Consider the following 16,393-nt stretch of genomic DNA (forward strand, 5'->3'; position numbering starts at 1 on the left):
CTCTCAGGATCTACAAAGACTCCTACTTGGAATTCTGAAGGTGTTTTTCCAGAATTTGGCCCCCAGAGGAACTGTGATTCCACTTGCTTGAAGCTTGATTTGGGCTGTGTCGTCATGGCATGGATTGAAAGGGAGAGCTGATCGTCTTCCAGATCAATTAATCAACTTCCAGATCACCCGTTCACTTGGTGCCAGGTAGCTAGAGCGAGGTTGTATTTTAAGGAAAGCAAAAGACCAAATGGCCCTTTCGGAGCCAAATAAAATGAAACATAGAACATTTTTCTTTCTTGTTCAATCTCAGTCGATTTCATTCGGGGCTGATGTAATAACTTTCAGGACTCCCCCAGAGGGTAGTTTAGTGTTGTGTACAAATGTAACGTAACTATCTTTGTGAGGAATAGCGAGTAACACGTAAACATAGTTCCATCCACACACATTTTTCTTCTCAATAATTAAATAGACATGTGTGCAGGGGTGGAGCTGCCAGCTTAAATGACCAGTCACTCTGAAGCGTGAGGGGGAGGATGGGGGAAGTGGGACTCACTGCTTAAAAGACACTGAGCTGCTCATAGGGGGATGGGAAACTGTGGAAAGAGATGATGGTGACCCGTGGACACCTTGATAAACATAATTTAGGTTACCCAAGTGCACACACGGAGAATGTGGAAAAAGCACACAGTTGTGATGTATATGGTAGGGGGAGTGGACTTCAGAATGGCTTTCTGCGGAAATTCCCTTTTTCCATGAACTCCTTGAAACAGCCCCCCCTTAGATGCACAATAATAGAATAAAATGCAGGAGTGGAGGTTAGGGTGAAATCCAAACCTGTCTTTAGGAGAGAACGAAGAAAGTATTCCTGTTTGTTCGTTGACAACCATTGCAACTCATCTGCCACCGAGATAAGACTCTTCATCTTATTTCTACCTCTGACAGCAGAGAACAAACAAAAACCTGAGTGGTCAACAATTGATAAGTCATTGTCTGCTACTGATTTTCCTTTGGCTCCGTGGAGTGGTGCTTTGTGAAGGACAGTGTTATTTTGAGTAAAATAATAACCCCATGTAGAACAATTCAGTCATTGAGTTGACTCAATGAACATAAGGTTTACCCAGTCTTCTGACTCACAGCAACCCTATCAAACACACTCCGGATCGTTCCAGGAGCAGCCGGCCTTGTTGTTGGAAGCCTAATGCTCCACCAGCTCACAGCTCCACCAGGGGTCCTGAAGATGAGGTAGCCATGATACATCCATGCAATACCATGCCGAGTGGAAAAAAACCCAGGAGGATATTCCAATGGTTTTGATTTTTGAAAGGACGGAGGAGGAGAAGGAGAGCAGAAGATAGAAAAAAAGACCATTGTTGTATGAGATGGAGATGTGAAATCTTTCCCGTATTACGTTTAAGTGGAAACCAGGGCTCGGCTGCTAACTACTTTCTTCCTGTGTAAACTTAGGAGTTTTGACTTTCTCACCTTTAAGGTGAGAAAGGTTTATGTTCACCTTATATTTGTACATTCAGCTTGTTCTAGAAACAACACTTCTTTTCACACTCACATGTATATATCATTGAGTTAGAGCTTGTCACTAGGACGATACGGAGCTCTGGTGGTGTCATGGTTACGCGTTGGGCTTTGAACTGCATGGTCAGCAGTGGGAAACCACCACCAGCTTCTCTGGAGAAAGACTGGGCTTTCTACTCCCATAAACAGCTACAGTCTCAGAAGCACACAGGGGTCGCTGTGAGTCAGCATCGACTCTGATGGTGAGAGTCGTATGATGACAGTGATTACAGGGGCAGAGGCACGTGAGAGGACACACATCACTCTGGGTGGCGTACTCCTTAACCTGTGAGGTGGGGTGGGGATTGCCAGGGGTGTTCCAGGTGCAGCGGCCAGGGGGATTCTCACATGGAGAGAACATCGATTAGTCCAGCAAGTGGGCCAGTTAAAAGAGCCTGCACCATATTCCAGGCAAACCATTTTCTGTTGCCCCAAATAAAATGTTCTGTACCAAATATACGAACAGTGTTTTTTCAACTAGGATTCAAATGAATTTCAGACTCTATTTCACATCCAGACCCTCTTAAATGTCTGGTGCTGTGAGATGCCACGGAGCGGATTTTGATTCATGACAACTCCGGGGTTTTCACGGTGGTGACATTGTGGAAGTGCGTTGCCAGTCTTCTCTCAAGGTGCCTCTGGGTGTTTGAAGCACCAGCTTTTGGGCTGGTAAAGCCCTTAATCCTCATTTGTGCCACCCAGATGCTTCGTAAATGTGTGTGTGTGTATATATATATAGTTATTGTATATAGTGTATATTGTATATAGTGTATATATACAATATATAGTTATTGTATATCGTTATACAATAACTATATACAGTATACATATAACTAATATATATCAGTTATACTATATAGTATATATAACGTATACATACTGTACATACTGTGCTATTATATGTGATGTATATAGTATAACTATATAACTGATGTATAAAGTATTATAATAGCTATAATATTTATACATGCGCATACATATATATTTATAACATAATATTCATTGCAATAATAATGAGTGATACCTTAACAACTCCGATCTCATCCTCACTGAAAGGCGATTTGCAGAGAAGCGGCAGCAACGTGGACTACAGCCTTTGTGCTCAGTTGTAAACCTCCCGGACAGGCCACTTCCCACCAGTGAGCAGCAGCAAACATCCTCTGTGGTCCCCTCCCAAGGTCAGACCTGGGCTAGGAGGCTGGAAGTGTCAGGAAGGCACATTGCAGAGGCTCTAGACAAACTGGCCAGCATCGGAGCTGCGCACAGTGGCACTGGCTTCCTGCACAGTTCGTGCGGTTTCCCCAGGCCACCAAGAAGAGGTGCCCCACCTAGTGGGAGAGGGCACACAATGGCTGCTAAGGTGCTGTGAAGCTCGACTATCTTCAAATGTTTATTTTTCTAACTCCAATTTTAGTTTTCACATGCATTTTTTTTTAAATTTAAGTCTGCTCGAATGTTTTTCACTGTCTGGGCCTTGGGCCACTAATTTGCATCGCTGTGTATTGCCTGAAAGCACCTGTAAGCGAAATAACTAAAAATGCCCAACACCAGACTACGTGTCTCCTTTAAGAGGGCATGGATGGGAAATCATCTGATGCTTTGATTTTCTCTGTGCCGGTGATAATTGCTCAGTGGAAACATTATGTGCTTGGGCACTCTAACAGAAGCAGTAAATATGTAGTCTTGGCAATGACGGCCTTCGAGCCAGACCCAGAAACGACTCTTCTCTGCAGTGACTGGTGCGCAGAGGAGCCTCTGTGGTGGGGGCAGAGTTTTCTGCTTCAAACAGAAGGTAGAATGCAGAGGGCACCCTGAAAAATAGACATTATAAAATGATACAGGTGGTACGCTCTTAAAAAAGGCAAATAAGCAAAATCAGAAACTAAAGAGTATGCAAATGTGCAGCATAGGATCGTTGAGCCCACACAAATCACCGTCGGATCCTGGTTTTGATATCAGATTTCTCTAGCACATTTGAGAGCCTATCCTCACATCATGAACTAGATCCTTGTATCTTCAAGCTGCTGTAGCACTTTCCTGGCCCGACGCCTTCATTCACAGGTAAGGAAATAGTGTCCCAGAGAAGAGCTCTCCATGTTACCCTGCTGCTTGTACCGCTAAGAGTGACAGAGAGGGTATCAGAACCCAACTCTGCCATCTGCCCACATCACTATTCCACCAGTTAGGACCGAACACCCACGGCCCCACAGGTTTCTAAGCTGAAAACCACCAACCACGTGGACCTGCAGGCTTCTTGAAGGAACACCCATACTCCTCCCTCCCTCCCTCTCCTGTTGATCCTCAGTGGGCGCTGAAATGTGGAGCACCTGTGAGCCTCTGATCGAAGCAGTTTTCTTCAGGGGCACCAGTCAGCGGCTCCACCCTAAAGCGGTGGTTCTCAACCTTCCTAAGGCGCGACCCTTTCATACAGTTCCTCATATTGTGGTGAAACCCCCCCCCCCCCCAACCATAACATTATTTTCCTTGCTACTTCATCACTGGAAAGTTGCTACTCTTCTGAACTGGGTGACCCCAGGTTGAGAACTACTGCCTAAAGCCTTTAATCTCGTCGCAGCTTCCAGCTTTAGAAACAATGAGCAGTGGCGCTTCAGGCCCCCCCCCACCGCTGCCTCCTCGTCTTCCTCCAACAGATGTCAGGACATGACTCTTCTTGCCTCCTCCGACCCTTTTGGCTGCTCCTTTCGTCTGATTCTTGAGCTCCCCCTCCGCGCCTGCTTCCCTACGTGCCTCCTGTGGCCGCACATTTAGTCCTGTCTTTACTCAATAGTCATCTGCTTCTATGTGTCAAACTACTACTCACGTAGTTCAACTGCCAGAGAAATACCGTTCCTCCCTATCTCTGCCCTGAGTGCCACGGTGGGCAATTTCTAGTTGCCTATTGGGTAACCCTTCCCATGTGTCTTGTAGACATAGCGAACTGAAATGATCCTGAAACTGAAAGCCAAGTTAAGTGCCATTCCTTCTTCCAGCCTGTACCCATCTGGTTACCTTTACCAGCTTTCAACTATCGATAAGCGACACCTTGAAAGGATACTTTTATCCTTTGTCCTCAGCCAGCTGTGTAAACCTTCATACCACCCTGCCATCCTCACCCTCACCAAACCCCAGTCTGACCTCACTTCCATCGGGTCGGCGCTGACTCGTAGGACAGGGCAGAACTGCACTTGTGGGTTTCTGAGATTGTAACTCTTCACAGGAGGAGAAAGCCTCATCTTTCTTCCATGGAGTGACTGGTGGTTTTGAACTGCTGACCGTGAGGTTAGCAGCCCAACTTGTAACCACTGTGCCACCAGAAGCTCCCTCCCACCCCCCACAGGACCCTGAAAATCTCTCCCTGCTCTTCTGTTACTTCTGGTCTAGGTCAGACCCCAGAATTCTTACCCAGCTCATTACATAGCCTACTGACTTCTTCTCCCCTTGCCACTTCCATTAATTCCCGCTCCACACTGCTGCCGGCCTTCAGATTTGTGATATACATCTGATTTTAAGTCTTTTTTAGGGCTGACAGCAGCTTTCCACTTCTTACAGCATGGGGTGCAAAACCTTAATGGGGGCAACAGGACCCTGGATCATTTGTGATCTGACCGACCATTGGACCTTCCTTTCCCACATTCACCATAGTCTGTAAACTCAGGAGCAAAGCCTCCTCATTGCTCCCCAAAGGTTTGCTGCTTTGACCCCGCTGCCATCTGTGCAGCCCGTACCTGTCTGGTTTGCCACACAAACGGTAACCGTCAGCTTCCCTCTTACCGGCTTGTCCAACTTTTCCCCAACCCCCCGGGGCCAGAACAAGGAAGTTCTAGCTCTTTGTACTCACAACACTGTGCTCCTAATAGGTGACTGGGTCTGTGTCTTATCCCTCTTTGGTTTCCCAAAGTATCTGGGTCGCTGGGCCCTAACTCCCTGGCATATGCTAGACACCTGGCGACTATGGGATCAAATAGTCTGCCCGTGTTCAAGGCTGTATCCCTCGGTCAGCCATCCAGCTCATCTCCAGCTCGTTCGGTAGAATGGGAACCATCATTCATCTTCCCAAAGGTAAAAGGGACAGACTTTAGAGAGGCGATTCCTATTCACACGTCATTGTAGGGGATCGTTTTCCTGCTCGCTTTGGGCCCATTGCAAGTGGATCCAAAGAATGGAGAGCATTTACTTGCCTGCAAAGGGCCAAGTGGCGCTGCTCACCTGCCTGGGTCTGACAATGGAGCTCGGCGGCCTTCCTGCTCTCTTCCTAGAGGGCTACACTACAGGTTTTGTGTATGTGCATGTTCTTTCAAAGGCAGGAAACCACATAGAATACCACTCAACTGTTACATTTGGCAAAGTAGGTTTCTAAATGTGTTTAGCTAACCTGTAAAATAAATTAGCACTGAAAGAGTTTTTCAAAGTAATTTTCCAAGTCAAAAAAGAGACCTTTGCTAGGGGAAAAAAAGCAGTTAGTGAGACCGCAGTATTTAGAATGCAAATATTATAAAATGCCATAAAACTCCTGAGGTCTTATTGTGTTTTTGTATTAGATCTTTAATATAAATATATTTATAACTCAGGAAAAAATGCCTAGGTTTTTTGGTTCTTTTTTAAGGATCAAGTTTCTTCCCATATTCCAAGACAATAGTGAGAAGAGTTTATTAATTATGAAACCTTGCTTTTAATTGCATACATTTCTTATTTGCAATTTGCAGTATCTGAGTACAGGATAGTCTAGTGGTAGAATTCTCACCTTCCATAGAGGAGATCTGGGCTGGATTCCCAGCCAGGGCACCTCCTGTTCAGCCGCCCCCCCACCCCCACTCCACCCCCATCTGTCTGGGAGCTCACCTAGTGCTGTGATGCTGAACAAGTTCCAGCAGAACTTGCAGACTGGGGTGGTGATGGAAGAAAGGCCTGACGCTCTGCCTTTGAAAACTGGACAGGAAGAACCCCAGGGATTACACAAGGCTCATCTCCCACCCATCATGGGGATGGCATAGGACTGGGCATCATTTCATACCAATTCGATGGCAGGTAACAAGAACAACATGTATACCAACATAACGCACACACCAAACCAAACTCACTGCCATCCAGTCAGTTCTGGCTCCTAGTGACCCGTTCGGACCGAGGTAGAGCTGCCCTTGTGGGTTTCCCTGAGCTGCCATAAGTTCAGCCCACTTGTGACCCTTGTGGGCTAGCAGCTCGATGCATAGGCCACTGCCACCAGGGCTCCTTACAACATGTGCCGTGTCTGACACCATAGGTGAGTGTCTCATCAAAAAATACCAATATTGCCGTGTACTAGCAATATTCACAGTGGCAAGCTTAAATTGACACATATACCCTCTTTAATACTATGGGAGACATTCATACTGCAGAATTAGCAATACAACTTGCATCCTAGAATTTGCCATAAATGGGGTCAGAAGAAAACATAGTTTATACGTTCTCTTTAGAGATTTCTAGACGTTAAACTTGGCCTTTCAGACTAGACTGTCTGTCCTAGACAGTCACCAGGTACAGGTGGGTTACAGGTCTGCTGCCGCTGCTGCGAAGGCTGCTGCTTTGAAAGAGCTGCCGTCTTTCTCCGTGACTATTTTTCCACCTCCATAAGCGCTTCCTGTCCTTACTCCTCTTCAGATCTCTCCCACCCGCTTCTCTTTCTCCACTGCACTTGGCTCTGCTATTTGGGAACCCTTTCTTTTCACCAGCACCTGCCTCCTGGTCCTCGCAGGCCTTTGCCAGTGTCTCCCAGTATCTCCATAACTCACAGCCTTTCGCGTCTCTTCATCTCTCTCCAGCCCTGCTTCTCGCCCGGCCCCAGGTGTGTCCCTCGTCCCTTTCCAGCTCTTTCGCCAGAACAACAAAAACAAAATGCTTCATCCAGTCTGACCGGTATTTATCATATGCCTTCTAAGGGCAAGACCCGGAGATGACCTGTCTGTCTAGTACCCAGGAGGACCCAGGCAGCAGAGCCAGAAAGCCCCTGGGCTCTGGCCCTCTCATGTCACTTGGTCACACGTTAAGGCACTTCTGCCACTGATGTCCTCAGGAGTCCCTGGGTGGGCCAAACAGTTGCTGGGTTGGTTGCTAACCCGCAGCGTGCCAGCTCAAGACCCCCCCAAAGGCAACTTGGCAGAAAGAGATGGCCGTCGCACTCCAAAACAGTAATCACTGAAAACCCCGTGGAGCCCAGTTTGTTTCTGACACGCACCGTCTCCAGGAGTCACAGTCAGAATTGAGTCCGACACCTGGTTTCTGAAAGCCACCTCTCCCCTCACCTCACTCCATTCTCCCAGACCCAAGTAAGTTGCCCATTCACTCCTCCTCACTCCCCTCAGACACTTTATTTCTTGCTTTAAAAGAAAAAAAATGAAAATCTTTAAATCTTTCAAAGCTCAGATTATCAACACCACCAGGCTGCCTTCCTGTCTGGCCTTCCCCAGCCCACCACAAGGCAGTGTGGGTCAGGTCCCCAGCATCTAGCTTCTGTGCCCCCCACACAGCCACAGTTTGCTGGCTGACTCCCCAGTTGATAGAGCTCTTTAAGAATGAAAGCTATCTGCAGGTTGCTTCTTTGAAAGTATGTTTTTTTCTCTTGTCCTTTGCTTTATAACTTCCATTTTAACTTCTCCCCTCTTTTTTATCTGCAGCCGCCACCTTCATACCATCTCACGTTTTCCTCGTATCCAATCACATCTACTTGTTATTCCTGTTGCCAGCACTTCTTTGTTAAAAAATTATCATGGCTTTCTCCTGAATGCCACTTAAAAAGCACACAAAAACACAAACAAACTCCGAGCCATTGAGTCGATGCTGACTCATAGCGACCATTTCAGCTAGGGTAGAACTGCCTCCTTTGAGTTTCCAAGACTGTAACTGTTTATAAGAATAGAAAACCTCATCTTTGTCCCATGGAGTGGCTGGTGGTTTTGAACTGCCGACCTTGCGAATCGCAGACCAACACACAACCACTATGCCACCAGAGTTGCAGACCAACACATAACCACTATGCCACCAGAGCTCCTTCACCTTCTCCTCCAAGCCCTTGAGTGAGACAAGGAGTCAAAGACATGCATGCATGTCCAGGTTGCCTTTTACTACCACTTAAAATACTGTTGTAGAATTGCTCACCTTGAAGAAGCTTGTGGTGGCATAAAACATTAGTGCCTTTGGAAACATTTAAAGTTAAAAAAAAAAGAGACAAACTTTCAGTTGTGCTGACAGTAACTTACTCTTAGCACATGCCTGTCTTCACGTTGCAAAGGGAAAGTGAAAGAAGTTTTAAAAGCAAAATCAGGGCTATTTAATGTGCTTTATAATCTGCCTTCAACAAGAAATGTTCCACGTTTTAACCCCACAACAAGCCTACGATTGGACCTATTTGGGAACCAACTGGAAAAGGAAACGGCCTACAAGAAAATGCCCACGCCACCTGCCGTCTGACGACCAAAGGGAGCCCCCACAAAGGGCTGGCCAAAGGCAGCCCCTGCTGCTCCCACCCACCCGCTTCTATTTAGAGCACAGCAGTGAGGTCACACTGGCCTGGTCCAGTCTTACACTGAACTCAATATGGAAGTACGAGCTAAGAAAACCTGTTGTCAGCCTCTTCTCAGCATCTGAAAGAGGAAAGAAAAGGGTACAGCAAAGATACCCCCTGGCGGTTGAGCTGTTAAGAAGCTGGACCTTTTGGGAGGGGCTTTGAGGAAAGCACTGAGCAGTAGATAGTTGGAGACAACCTCAGTTTTCTGCCGTGGAAAATGGGGATGCTGCATAACCTGTGCTGTCAGTCCCGGGAAGCTCTTCTGTGGATCCCATGATAAGGCCTCCTAAAGTTCTGTCCCAAAAAGTATGGGAAGGGGCGCAATAGGCTAGAACATGGGTGGGAACATCTGGCCATAGAAAGCCTGCAAAATCAACACCAGCTAACATCACACACACTTCACCAAAGAGAGCCGTTCCAACCATCACATGAGGGGTGAGTTCATTCAATGTTTGATCAGTATGACCCACAGATGAGGTTTTCCAAACCCAAATGGCCACTGGCAGAAAAAAAGGTTCCCCACCCCTGGTAGAGGCTCGGCAGCTATTGACTTGGGTGAAAGGGAAGATAGATTCTACATGAGGGTGAACAGGGAATGAAAAACAGGGTGGGATGGGGACCTCTGGGGCAAGCTGGGGAAGGTTGGAGACATTTCTGAAGTTGGTGAATACACAAATGACGGCCTGACATGTACATCCCCATCTGACTGACAATAAAACGTTTTCAGAGCAAAAGCACACATGCACGATGTCCTTACACTGACTCCCTTCCTTGCCATCACTGGCCAACGGTTGCTCAGCTACAGCCTTTTAATACACATTGAAAATGCAAACCTGAAACTATCCAGGAAATCATGTATTGCTTAGGAGTTTGCAGCCTAAGCTGCAGTATGACTAATCTCAGTCACAGGACCATTAGGAATAATCAGATTCTCCTAGAACCATTGATTTGACCTTCCTTTCAAAATTCATTTTCAATGGAAAAATCCCCACCCTGGCAGCAGTGCCTGAAGCGCAGACAGATTCTTTGAAGAGATTGCATTGAGCAAGTTCACTGGTCGGAATTTTCCACCAATGGAAAAATGCTGTAGGAAATTAATTATGTAAAAAAGGTGAAGAGATAAGGAAATGGTGCTTTTTCACAGAACGACCTTTGTCAACTAGTGGTTGTTTTTTTAAAAAAGGGATTTGCATCTGGTTTTCAGACACGGATGAGGGCCGACTATCCTTCAGTTTCAGCTGTGTAAACATTGAGTTTTCAAACTGCTTGGAAAGAAAATAGCACAATCGGTGACAGCCGACATAAAACCTGAATAATATAATGACATTGTGTTTGTTGTTTTTTTCCCCTTTCCCTTGTCCAATAATCTGAGTTCCCTTCCCAAGGAAAGGCACAACAAAAATAGATAATTTTCTTTCATTCCTTAGTTTCTGTGCTAGGTGAGTGTAATGAACATTGCTCATACCCGTTAAACCAGTTGTATTGAGTTAATTTCCATTCACAGCTCTCCCCCAGGACACAGGAGAACTGCGCTGTAGGTTTTCTGAGACTGTACGATTTACAGAAGCAGACTTCCCCCATCTTTCTCCTGTAGAGCAGCTAGTTGGTTCCAACTACCAACCTTTCACTTAGCAGAGGAGTGACTTAACCACAGTGCCACCACGGCTCCTAGTGAACATTGTCAGGAACATACAAGGGGGTACCCCCCCCAAAAAAAACAACCCTGGAATTATGCAGGGCAGAGCACAGCTTCCAGAGTACACGTTTTTCCTCGCTCTGAGTTAGTGCACTCAGTGGGGTCGCCTGGGAAGGTTCTTTCTGGTCACAGTGAATTATTTCGTAAAAGCAGTTTTGCATGAACCTCATTTTTGTGGTGGCCTATTTCAGAGAACAGCGTGCAGCTGTGAAAGTTTGTTCCCTGCTCAGGAAAAATGCAGCAGAAACTGTTGTGCTGTTGAACACAGCCTACAAGGACAGTGCTATGGGAAAAACTCAAGTACGGGTGGTTTTCTTGTTTCCAAAAAGGTGAAATTTCAACTGATGACAAACCTTGTTCTGGACATCCATCAACTTCCTGAGTGGACAGAAATGCCAACTCTTAATGCATTTAGAGTTCTTTCCAACTGTTCATCAAACTTTCTGTTTAGAGCAGCGGTTCTCAACTTGTGGGTTGCGAACCCTTTGGGGGTCGAGCGACACTTTCACATGGGTCACCCGATTCGTAACAGTAGCAAAATTACAGTGATGAAGTAGCAACGAAAATAATTTCATGCTTGGGGGGGTCACCACAGCATGAGGAACTGTATTAAAGGATTGTGGCATTAGGAAGGTTGAGATCCACTAAGTTAGAGGTTCTGAAAAGGTTGTAACAGTGTGTGAAAAAACGGCCTAATTTGTGGCAGATGGAGGACTGGTTTTGCCACCACACAATGCACCTGCTCACGCAGCCATCTCAGTGAGCCAGGTTTTGGCCAAAAACTGCATGCCTCTCTTGCCCCACATGCCTTATTCACCTGAATTTGCTACATGCAACTGCTGTTTGTTTCTGTGAATGCAGAGGGACATGAAAGGACAGTAATTTAACAATGTAGAAGAGGTCAAGAAAAAAAATGAAGGTGCTGCTGTCAGTCAACCGAACAGATGAATATGAAAAATGTTTCCAAGAATGGAATCACTGTTTTGACAAATGTATTAAGTGTAATGGAGAGTATTTTGAAGGTGTTAAGGTTGTTTAGTTAAAATAAAATTAATACATAACTTTGAAAAAAATCCTTTTTTTTTTTTTTTGGTACCTCCATGTGAAAACAGTGTTGCACACAAAAAAAATAAGGATAGATTTTTTCTGCCAAGATCTGACTCAGAACCTGTGGTTTCTAATGACCTGTGACTCTTAGCAGCAGTCTTCCTTGAGGTCCCGTGGGCTCGTGTTTCACTTTACAGTAAATACCACCTAACACTTCGTACACGAGGAAAAACCATCACAGAGACCCTCGGAGCACCTGCTGGGAGGTAAACCTGCCGGTGTGTTGCTCCCATGAATTACAGGCCCACATGTATCCATTAGTAGCTGAGGCGTTTTCACACCAGCTGACTGGAGTTATTGCACACAGTTGGTGATAGTTCATTTCTTTTCCAATGTTGAGAAGGGTTGATTTAAAATTTTCAACAGATTTTTGCGATTGAATTGCTCATTCAAGAGATGTGGCCTGGGGCCGTTGCCCTGCACTTGGCTCTGATCCTGGCAATCTCCTGCGCAGGCGGCATGGAACTGGGGTCTCTCGAGTTCGATGTGCCTGGCTCTTTGGGAAGTAGATTGCCCGGACTTGCTCAGGGGATCCTTAGTTTCCCAAATAAGAGTTTTCTGACGAGCTTGGAACCTCCGCTGAAAAGAGCGAGCTGTGGGCACCTCCACCACGGCCATGGCTAAAAGTAGCATCACCCTCTCTGTACACTGAAGCCGGCTAGACAAGGGGAGGAATGTAGTAGGTATTTCAGTCACACTTGACAGGAAAATGGTTTACCATTGCTTCACAAACTAACCCCTCCAGAGGTTTGAATTTGTCATCAGCTCTTAACGTTCATTTAGAGTCCAGGCTTAGATCTGCCAAGGACAGAAAAATCCGAGAAGTCATCAGAATCAAACGGGTTGAGACCTTTGGGATACGTCTGTGTTCGGAGAACAACACATCCTGCAAATAATTATTTTGCTTGTGTTAGGAACTGAGTCGTGTCCCTCCAAAATGCAGCCTGTACATCCTATCCCCTATGCCTACGCTGTACAAGACCTCCTGAAAGTGTTGAAGAGCGAGGCTGTTACTTTTAAGGACTAAGGTGCGCCTGACCTAAGCCATGGTATTTTCAGTCACCTCGTATGCATGTGAAAGTTGGACACTGAATGAGGAAGACCCAAGAAAGATGGATGCATTCCACCTGTGATGTTGGGGAAGAATATTGAAAACACGATGGTTTGCCAGAAGAGCCAGCAGATCTGTCTGGGCGGACGTGCGGCTCGAATGCTCTAGATGGCTAGACCTCATCTTACGAACTTTGGACTTGTTGTCAGGAGAGACCAGTCCCTGGGGAAGGACATCGCGCGTGGTGGAGTGGAGGGGCAGCCAACAAGAGGAGACCCTTGATGAGCTGGATGTACGCAGTGGCCGCTACAGTGGGCTCCGGCAAAGGAACCATTGTGAGGATGATGCAGGCCCTGGTGATGTCTCCTTCTACTGTCCGACTCAGAGCCGACCCCGTGGCACCTAACCACAACAGTCCACAAACCGAAGATCCAATGAAGAATAAACGATGGGGGGCGGGGGTGATGGCAACTGACACTAAAACATGCCTATGGATGTGAGCCCATGTGGTGGAGGTTAGGGTTGTCTTTGCTATGTTAATGAGCCATGCCAGCATAGGGAGCTTCTTAAAGAAGTCTCTTTGGGGAGATGGGAAAACACTAGGCAGAGAAAATGGAAGGACAAATGGAGGTCACCGAGGAACCCCAGCAAGGATTCTAGAGAAGCCGACAGACAGAAGGATTCCCTCCCAGGATGGACAGAGGGCCTTCTCCTGAAGCGAGTGCCCTGGCTGTAGCCTTGTGGCATCCTAGACCATGGGTATTTCTGTGGCAGCAGTACTCAGATGCGAAGACAACTTGGTTGGCTTGCGTTGAAGGCCATGGGAGAAGGGCAAGAGCAGTTTGTTTTCTGATCGTCTTTGTGAACTTGTGCTGTATAAGCTCCTTTTCTATTCGGTATAGAAATCAAGTTGTCACAGTCACCCAGACCCTGCCAAAATAAACACACATGAAACTATTGTGAAAAGAACTCATTAGATTTTCCTATAATATGATTATCTACAAACTGAAAAAATATTAAGGATAAGTAGCTGGTTGACATAAAGTCTTGATGCTCTCTGGCAAATATAGTCCCTTTTTGAACCTGCAGTTCTTGGGGGATAAGGAATCTGGAGTTACCAGAGTTCTGGTGAAAGTATTTCATTAGAATTCATCTAAGTCATTGCGATGGCAGCCGTCAGTATCCTGCTTATTTCACCCATCATACAGTACGGACTGTGGATACATTCAAACCATAGACTGTGCTGCTCGCTTGCCTGTGGTCGGGAAGGGATTAGGCTTACTTTTCCAGTCTAGTCACCAGTGTTATTTTTGAACAGCATGCGCATGATGAAAATACCTTCCATCCGAATGAAATAATGTTTCTTGTTCGAAAGTCGTCGGATTGTGTTCCCAAGGGTGTGTTCTTTCACATGACCCGGTTTATCTTCTCTCCGAGCGGGTAAGATTTAGCACATTGGGATATTCTTTGCTCTAGGCCCCACTAGAACAGAGAACCAGAACCCATCTTGGTAATCCACTCTGAGGCACAGCTGCCACTCAGGATTCCATTCCATGTTAGACGTTTGCAACAATGGAAGGACTTAGATTTTCAATGATGACAGGTCATTTTATAGATCCCAGGTTCCTACAGCGTTTTCCTGGTTGTCTTCTGCTTTGACAAGATGGTGTGCATGATTGATTCAATCACCACCGAAGGGTTAAATAGTATGTGTGGCCCCCATCTCTGGTCAAGTGTTTGGGAAAGTTTTCATTGACTTAAGTAGGTGTTACAGCTCAGTCAAGAATGGTCCCTGGGTTTGGCAGGAAAGTCTATATGGAAACTCCACTCACAGCCAAATGCACAAGAATAAAGTAATTGGTTCACGTAGAAGGAAATGATTTTGACAGATTTACACTCTTGGGGCGTGTTAGAAATCTACCAAAATTCGGGACTCAAGTGCATTTTCATCTTTAAGTGGAAGACTTGGCCCCTGGAAATGGGAGGAAGCTTACTTTCAGAAAATAACCTGCTATGGAGATACCTGGTGGTACGGTTTTGTTTTGGTTTTGTTTTTTAACCCTTGGGTGCTTCCTGTTGCACTGTAGGTAGATCTAATGTGTCTGATCAAGAATCCTTTCTCTGCCCTATTTAGATGTCGCTGTTGATCAACCCAAAGAAGAAAAGAAAGAATGCTACTATAATCTGAACGATGCCAGTCTCTGTGACAATGTCCTGGCCCCCAACATCACCAAGCAGGAGTGCTGCTGCACCTCAGGCGCTGGGTGGGGTGATAACTGTGAGATCTTCCCCTGTCCGGTCTTGGGGACTGGTAAGCTGAGAGGTGGACTCGTGCTTGTCTTATCTTGCGGTTCCCATAGGCCTTGAAATGTTATTTTGGTGACGGCATTGAAACCTTAAAGGATGATAGTTACTGGTACCTGCTATAAACAAAACAAAAATCTCACTGCCATCAAATTGCTTCCGACGACTCAGAGTAACAGAGTAGAACTGCTGTGGGGATTTCGAGGTGGTAAATCTTTACAGGAGTAGAACGCCGCCTCTTTTTCCTGGAGGGTGGCTGGTAGGTTTGAACCACTGGCTGACTTTGCAGTTCGCCGCCCTACTCTCCACACACTATGCCACCAGGGCTCCCTGGTAACTGCCAAGCACTGCCATCAAGTTGATGCTGAGTTAACAGTGACCCATAGGACAGCGAGTTACTGAGAGCAGCTGGTGGTTTCAAACTGCTAACCTTCTGGGCAGCAGTCCAAAGAATAACCGCTATGCCACCAGGGCTCTTTCAGTGCCTGCTAATAGTCAACTTAAAGTGGGATCGTGGCGAATTGTATTCAGTGCAGCCACATCACCTTCCCTCCACCTCAATATCAGTTAAATTTACTTCTAAGTCCATCCCAGGAGACGCTGTTACAGGGAGGTCCCATCTGATATTTTAGTAGAACGGTAACTTTATTCAATTTCTAAGTGAAAATCAATCTTTTCTCCACTAAGATCGACACAGCATTATCTATAACTTTCTTGTTAGTTCCCATGGAGTTTTAACTCAGACTCACGGTGACCCTGCACGTATTGAGTCGGTGACCTTAGAATGACTTTCTCTGGTACCTGCCATAAACCCAAACCAGAAAAGCCGAACTCACTGCCATCGAGTTGATTCAGACTCTTAGTGACCCTGCAGGGCAGAATAGAACTGGTCCGTAGGGTTGCTGAGACAGTAGATCTTTATGGGGGCAGAAACCCCGTCTCCCAGAGGGACAAGCAGGTTCAGTCTGCTGACCCCTTAGTGAGTAGCCCAATGGGTAGCCTGAAATGCCACCAGCAAAAGGCACCTATAAATGTGTTTGAACTGCCAACCTTTGGTTAATAGTTTAGTACTTAATGACTTAGGCCACCCAGGTACCTAGAGATGCTGCTGTTGTTAGGCCATAGTTAGTGCTAACTC

The 16,393-nt window shown here is 46.1% G+C and overlaps 1 protein-coding gene across 1 annotated transcript in view; it reads left to right on the forward strand.

The window, feature by feature from the left end:
* The window catches only part of LTBP1 (latent transforming growth factor beta binding protein 1), a 476,077-nt gene that overhangs the window by 415,264 nt on the left and 44,420 nt on the right, over window positions 1-16,393 (forward strand). Inside the window, exon 26 of the mRNA XM_045287025.1 lies at window positions 15,086-15,262. Within this exon, the coding sequence (XP_045142960.1) occupies window positions 15,086-15,262 (177 nt within the window). The remainder of the gene's footprint in view (window positions 1-15,085; window positions 15,263-16,393) is intronic.

The sequence above is a fragment of the Echinops telfairi genome, unplaced genomic scaffold (genome assembly GCF_000313985.2).
Source record: "Echinops telfairi isolate 266 unplaced genomic scaffold, ASM31398v2 ScPeMD7_10;HRSCAF=50, whole genome shotgun sequence".
NCBI classification, from domain to species: domain Eukaryota; kingdom Metazoa; phylum Chordata; class Mammalia; order Afrosoricida; family Tenrecidae; genus Echinops; species Echinops telfairi.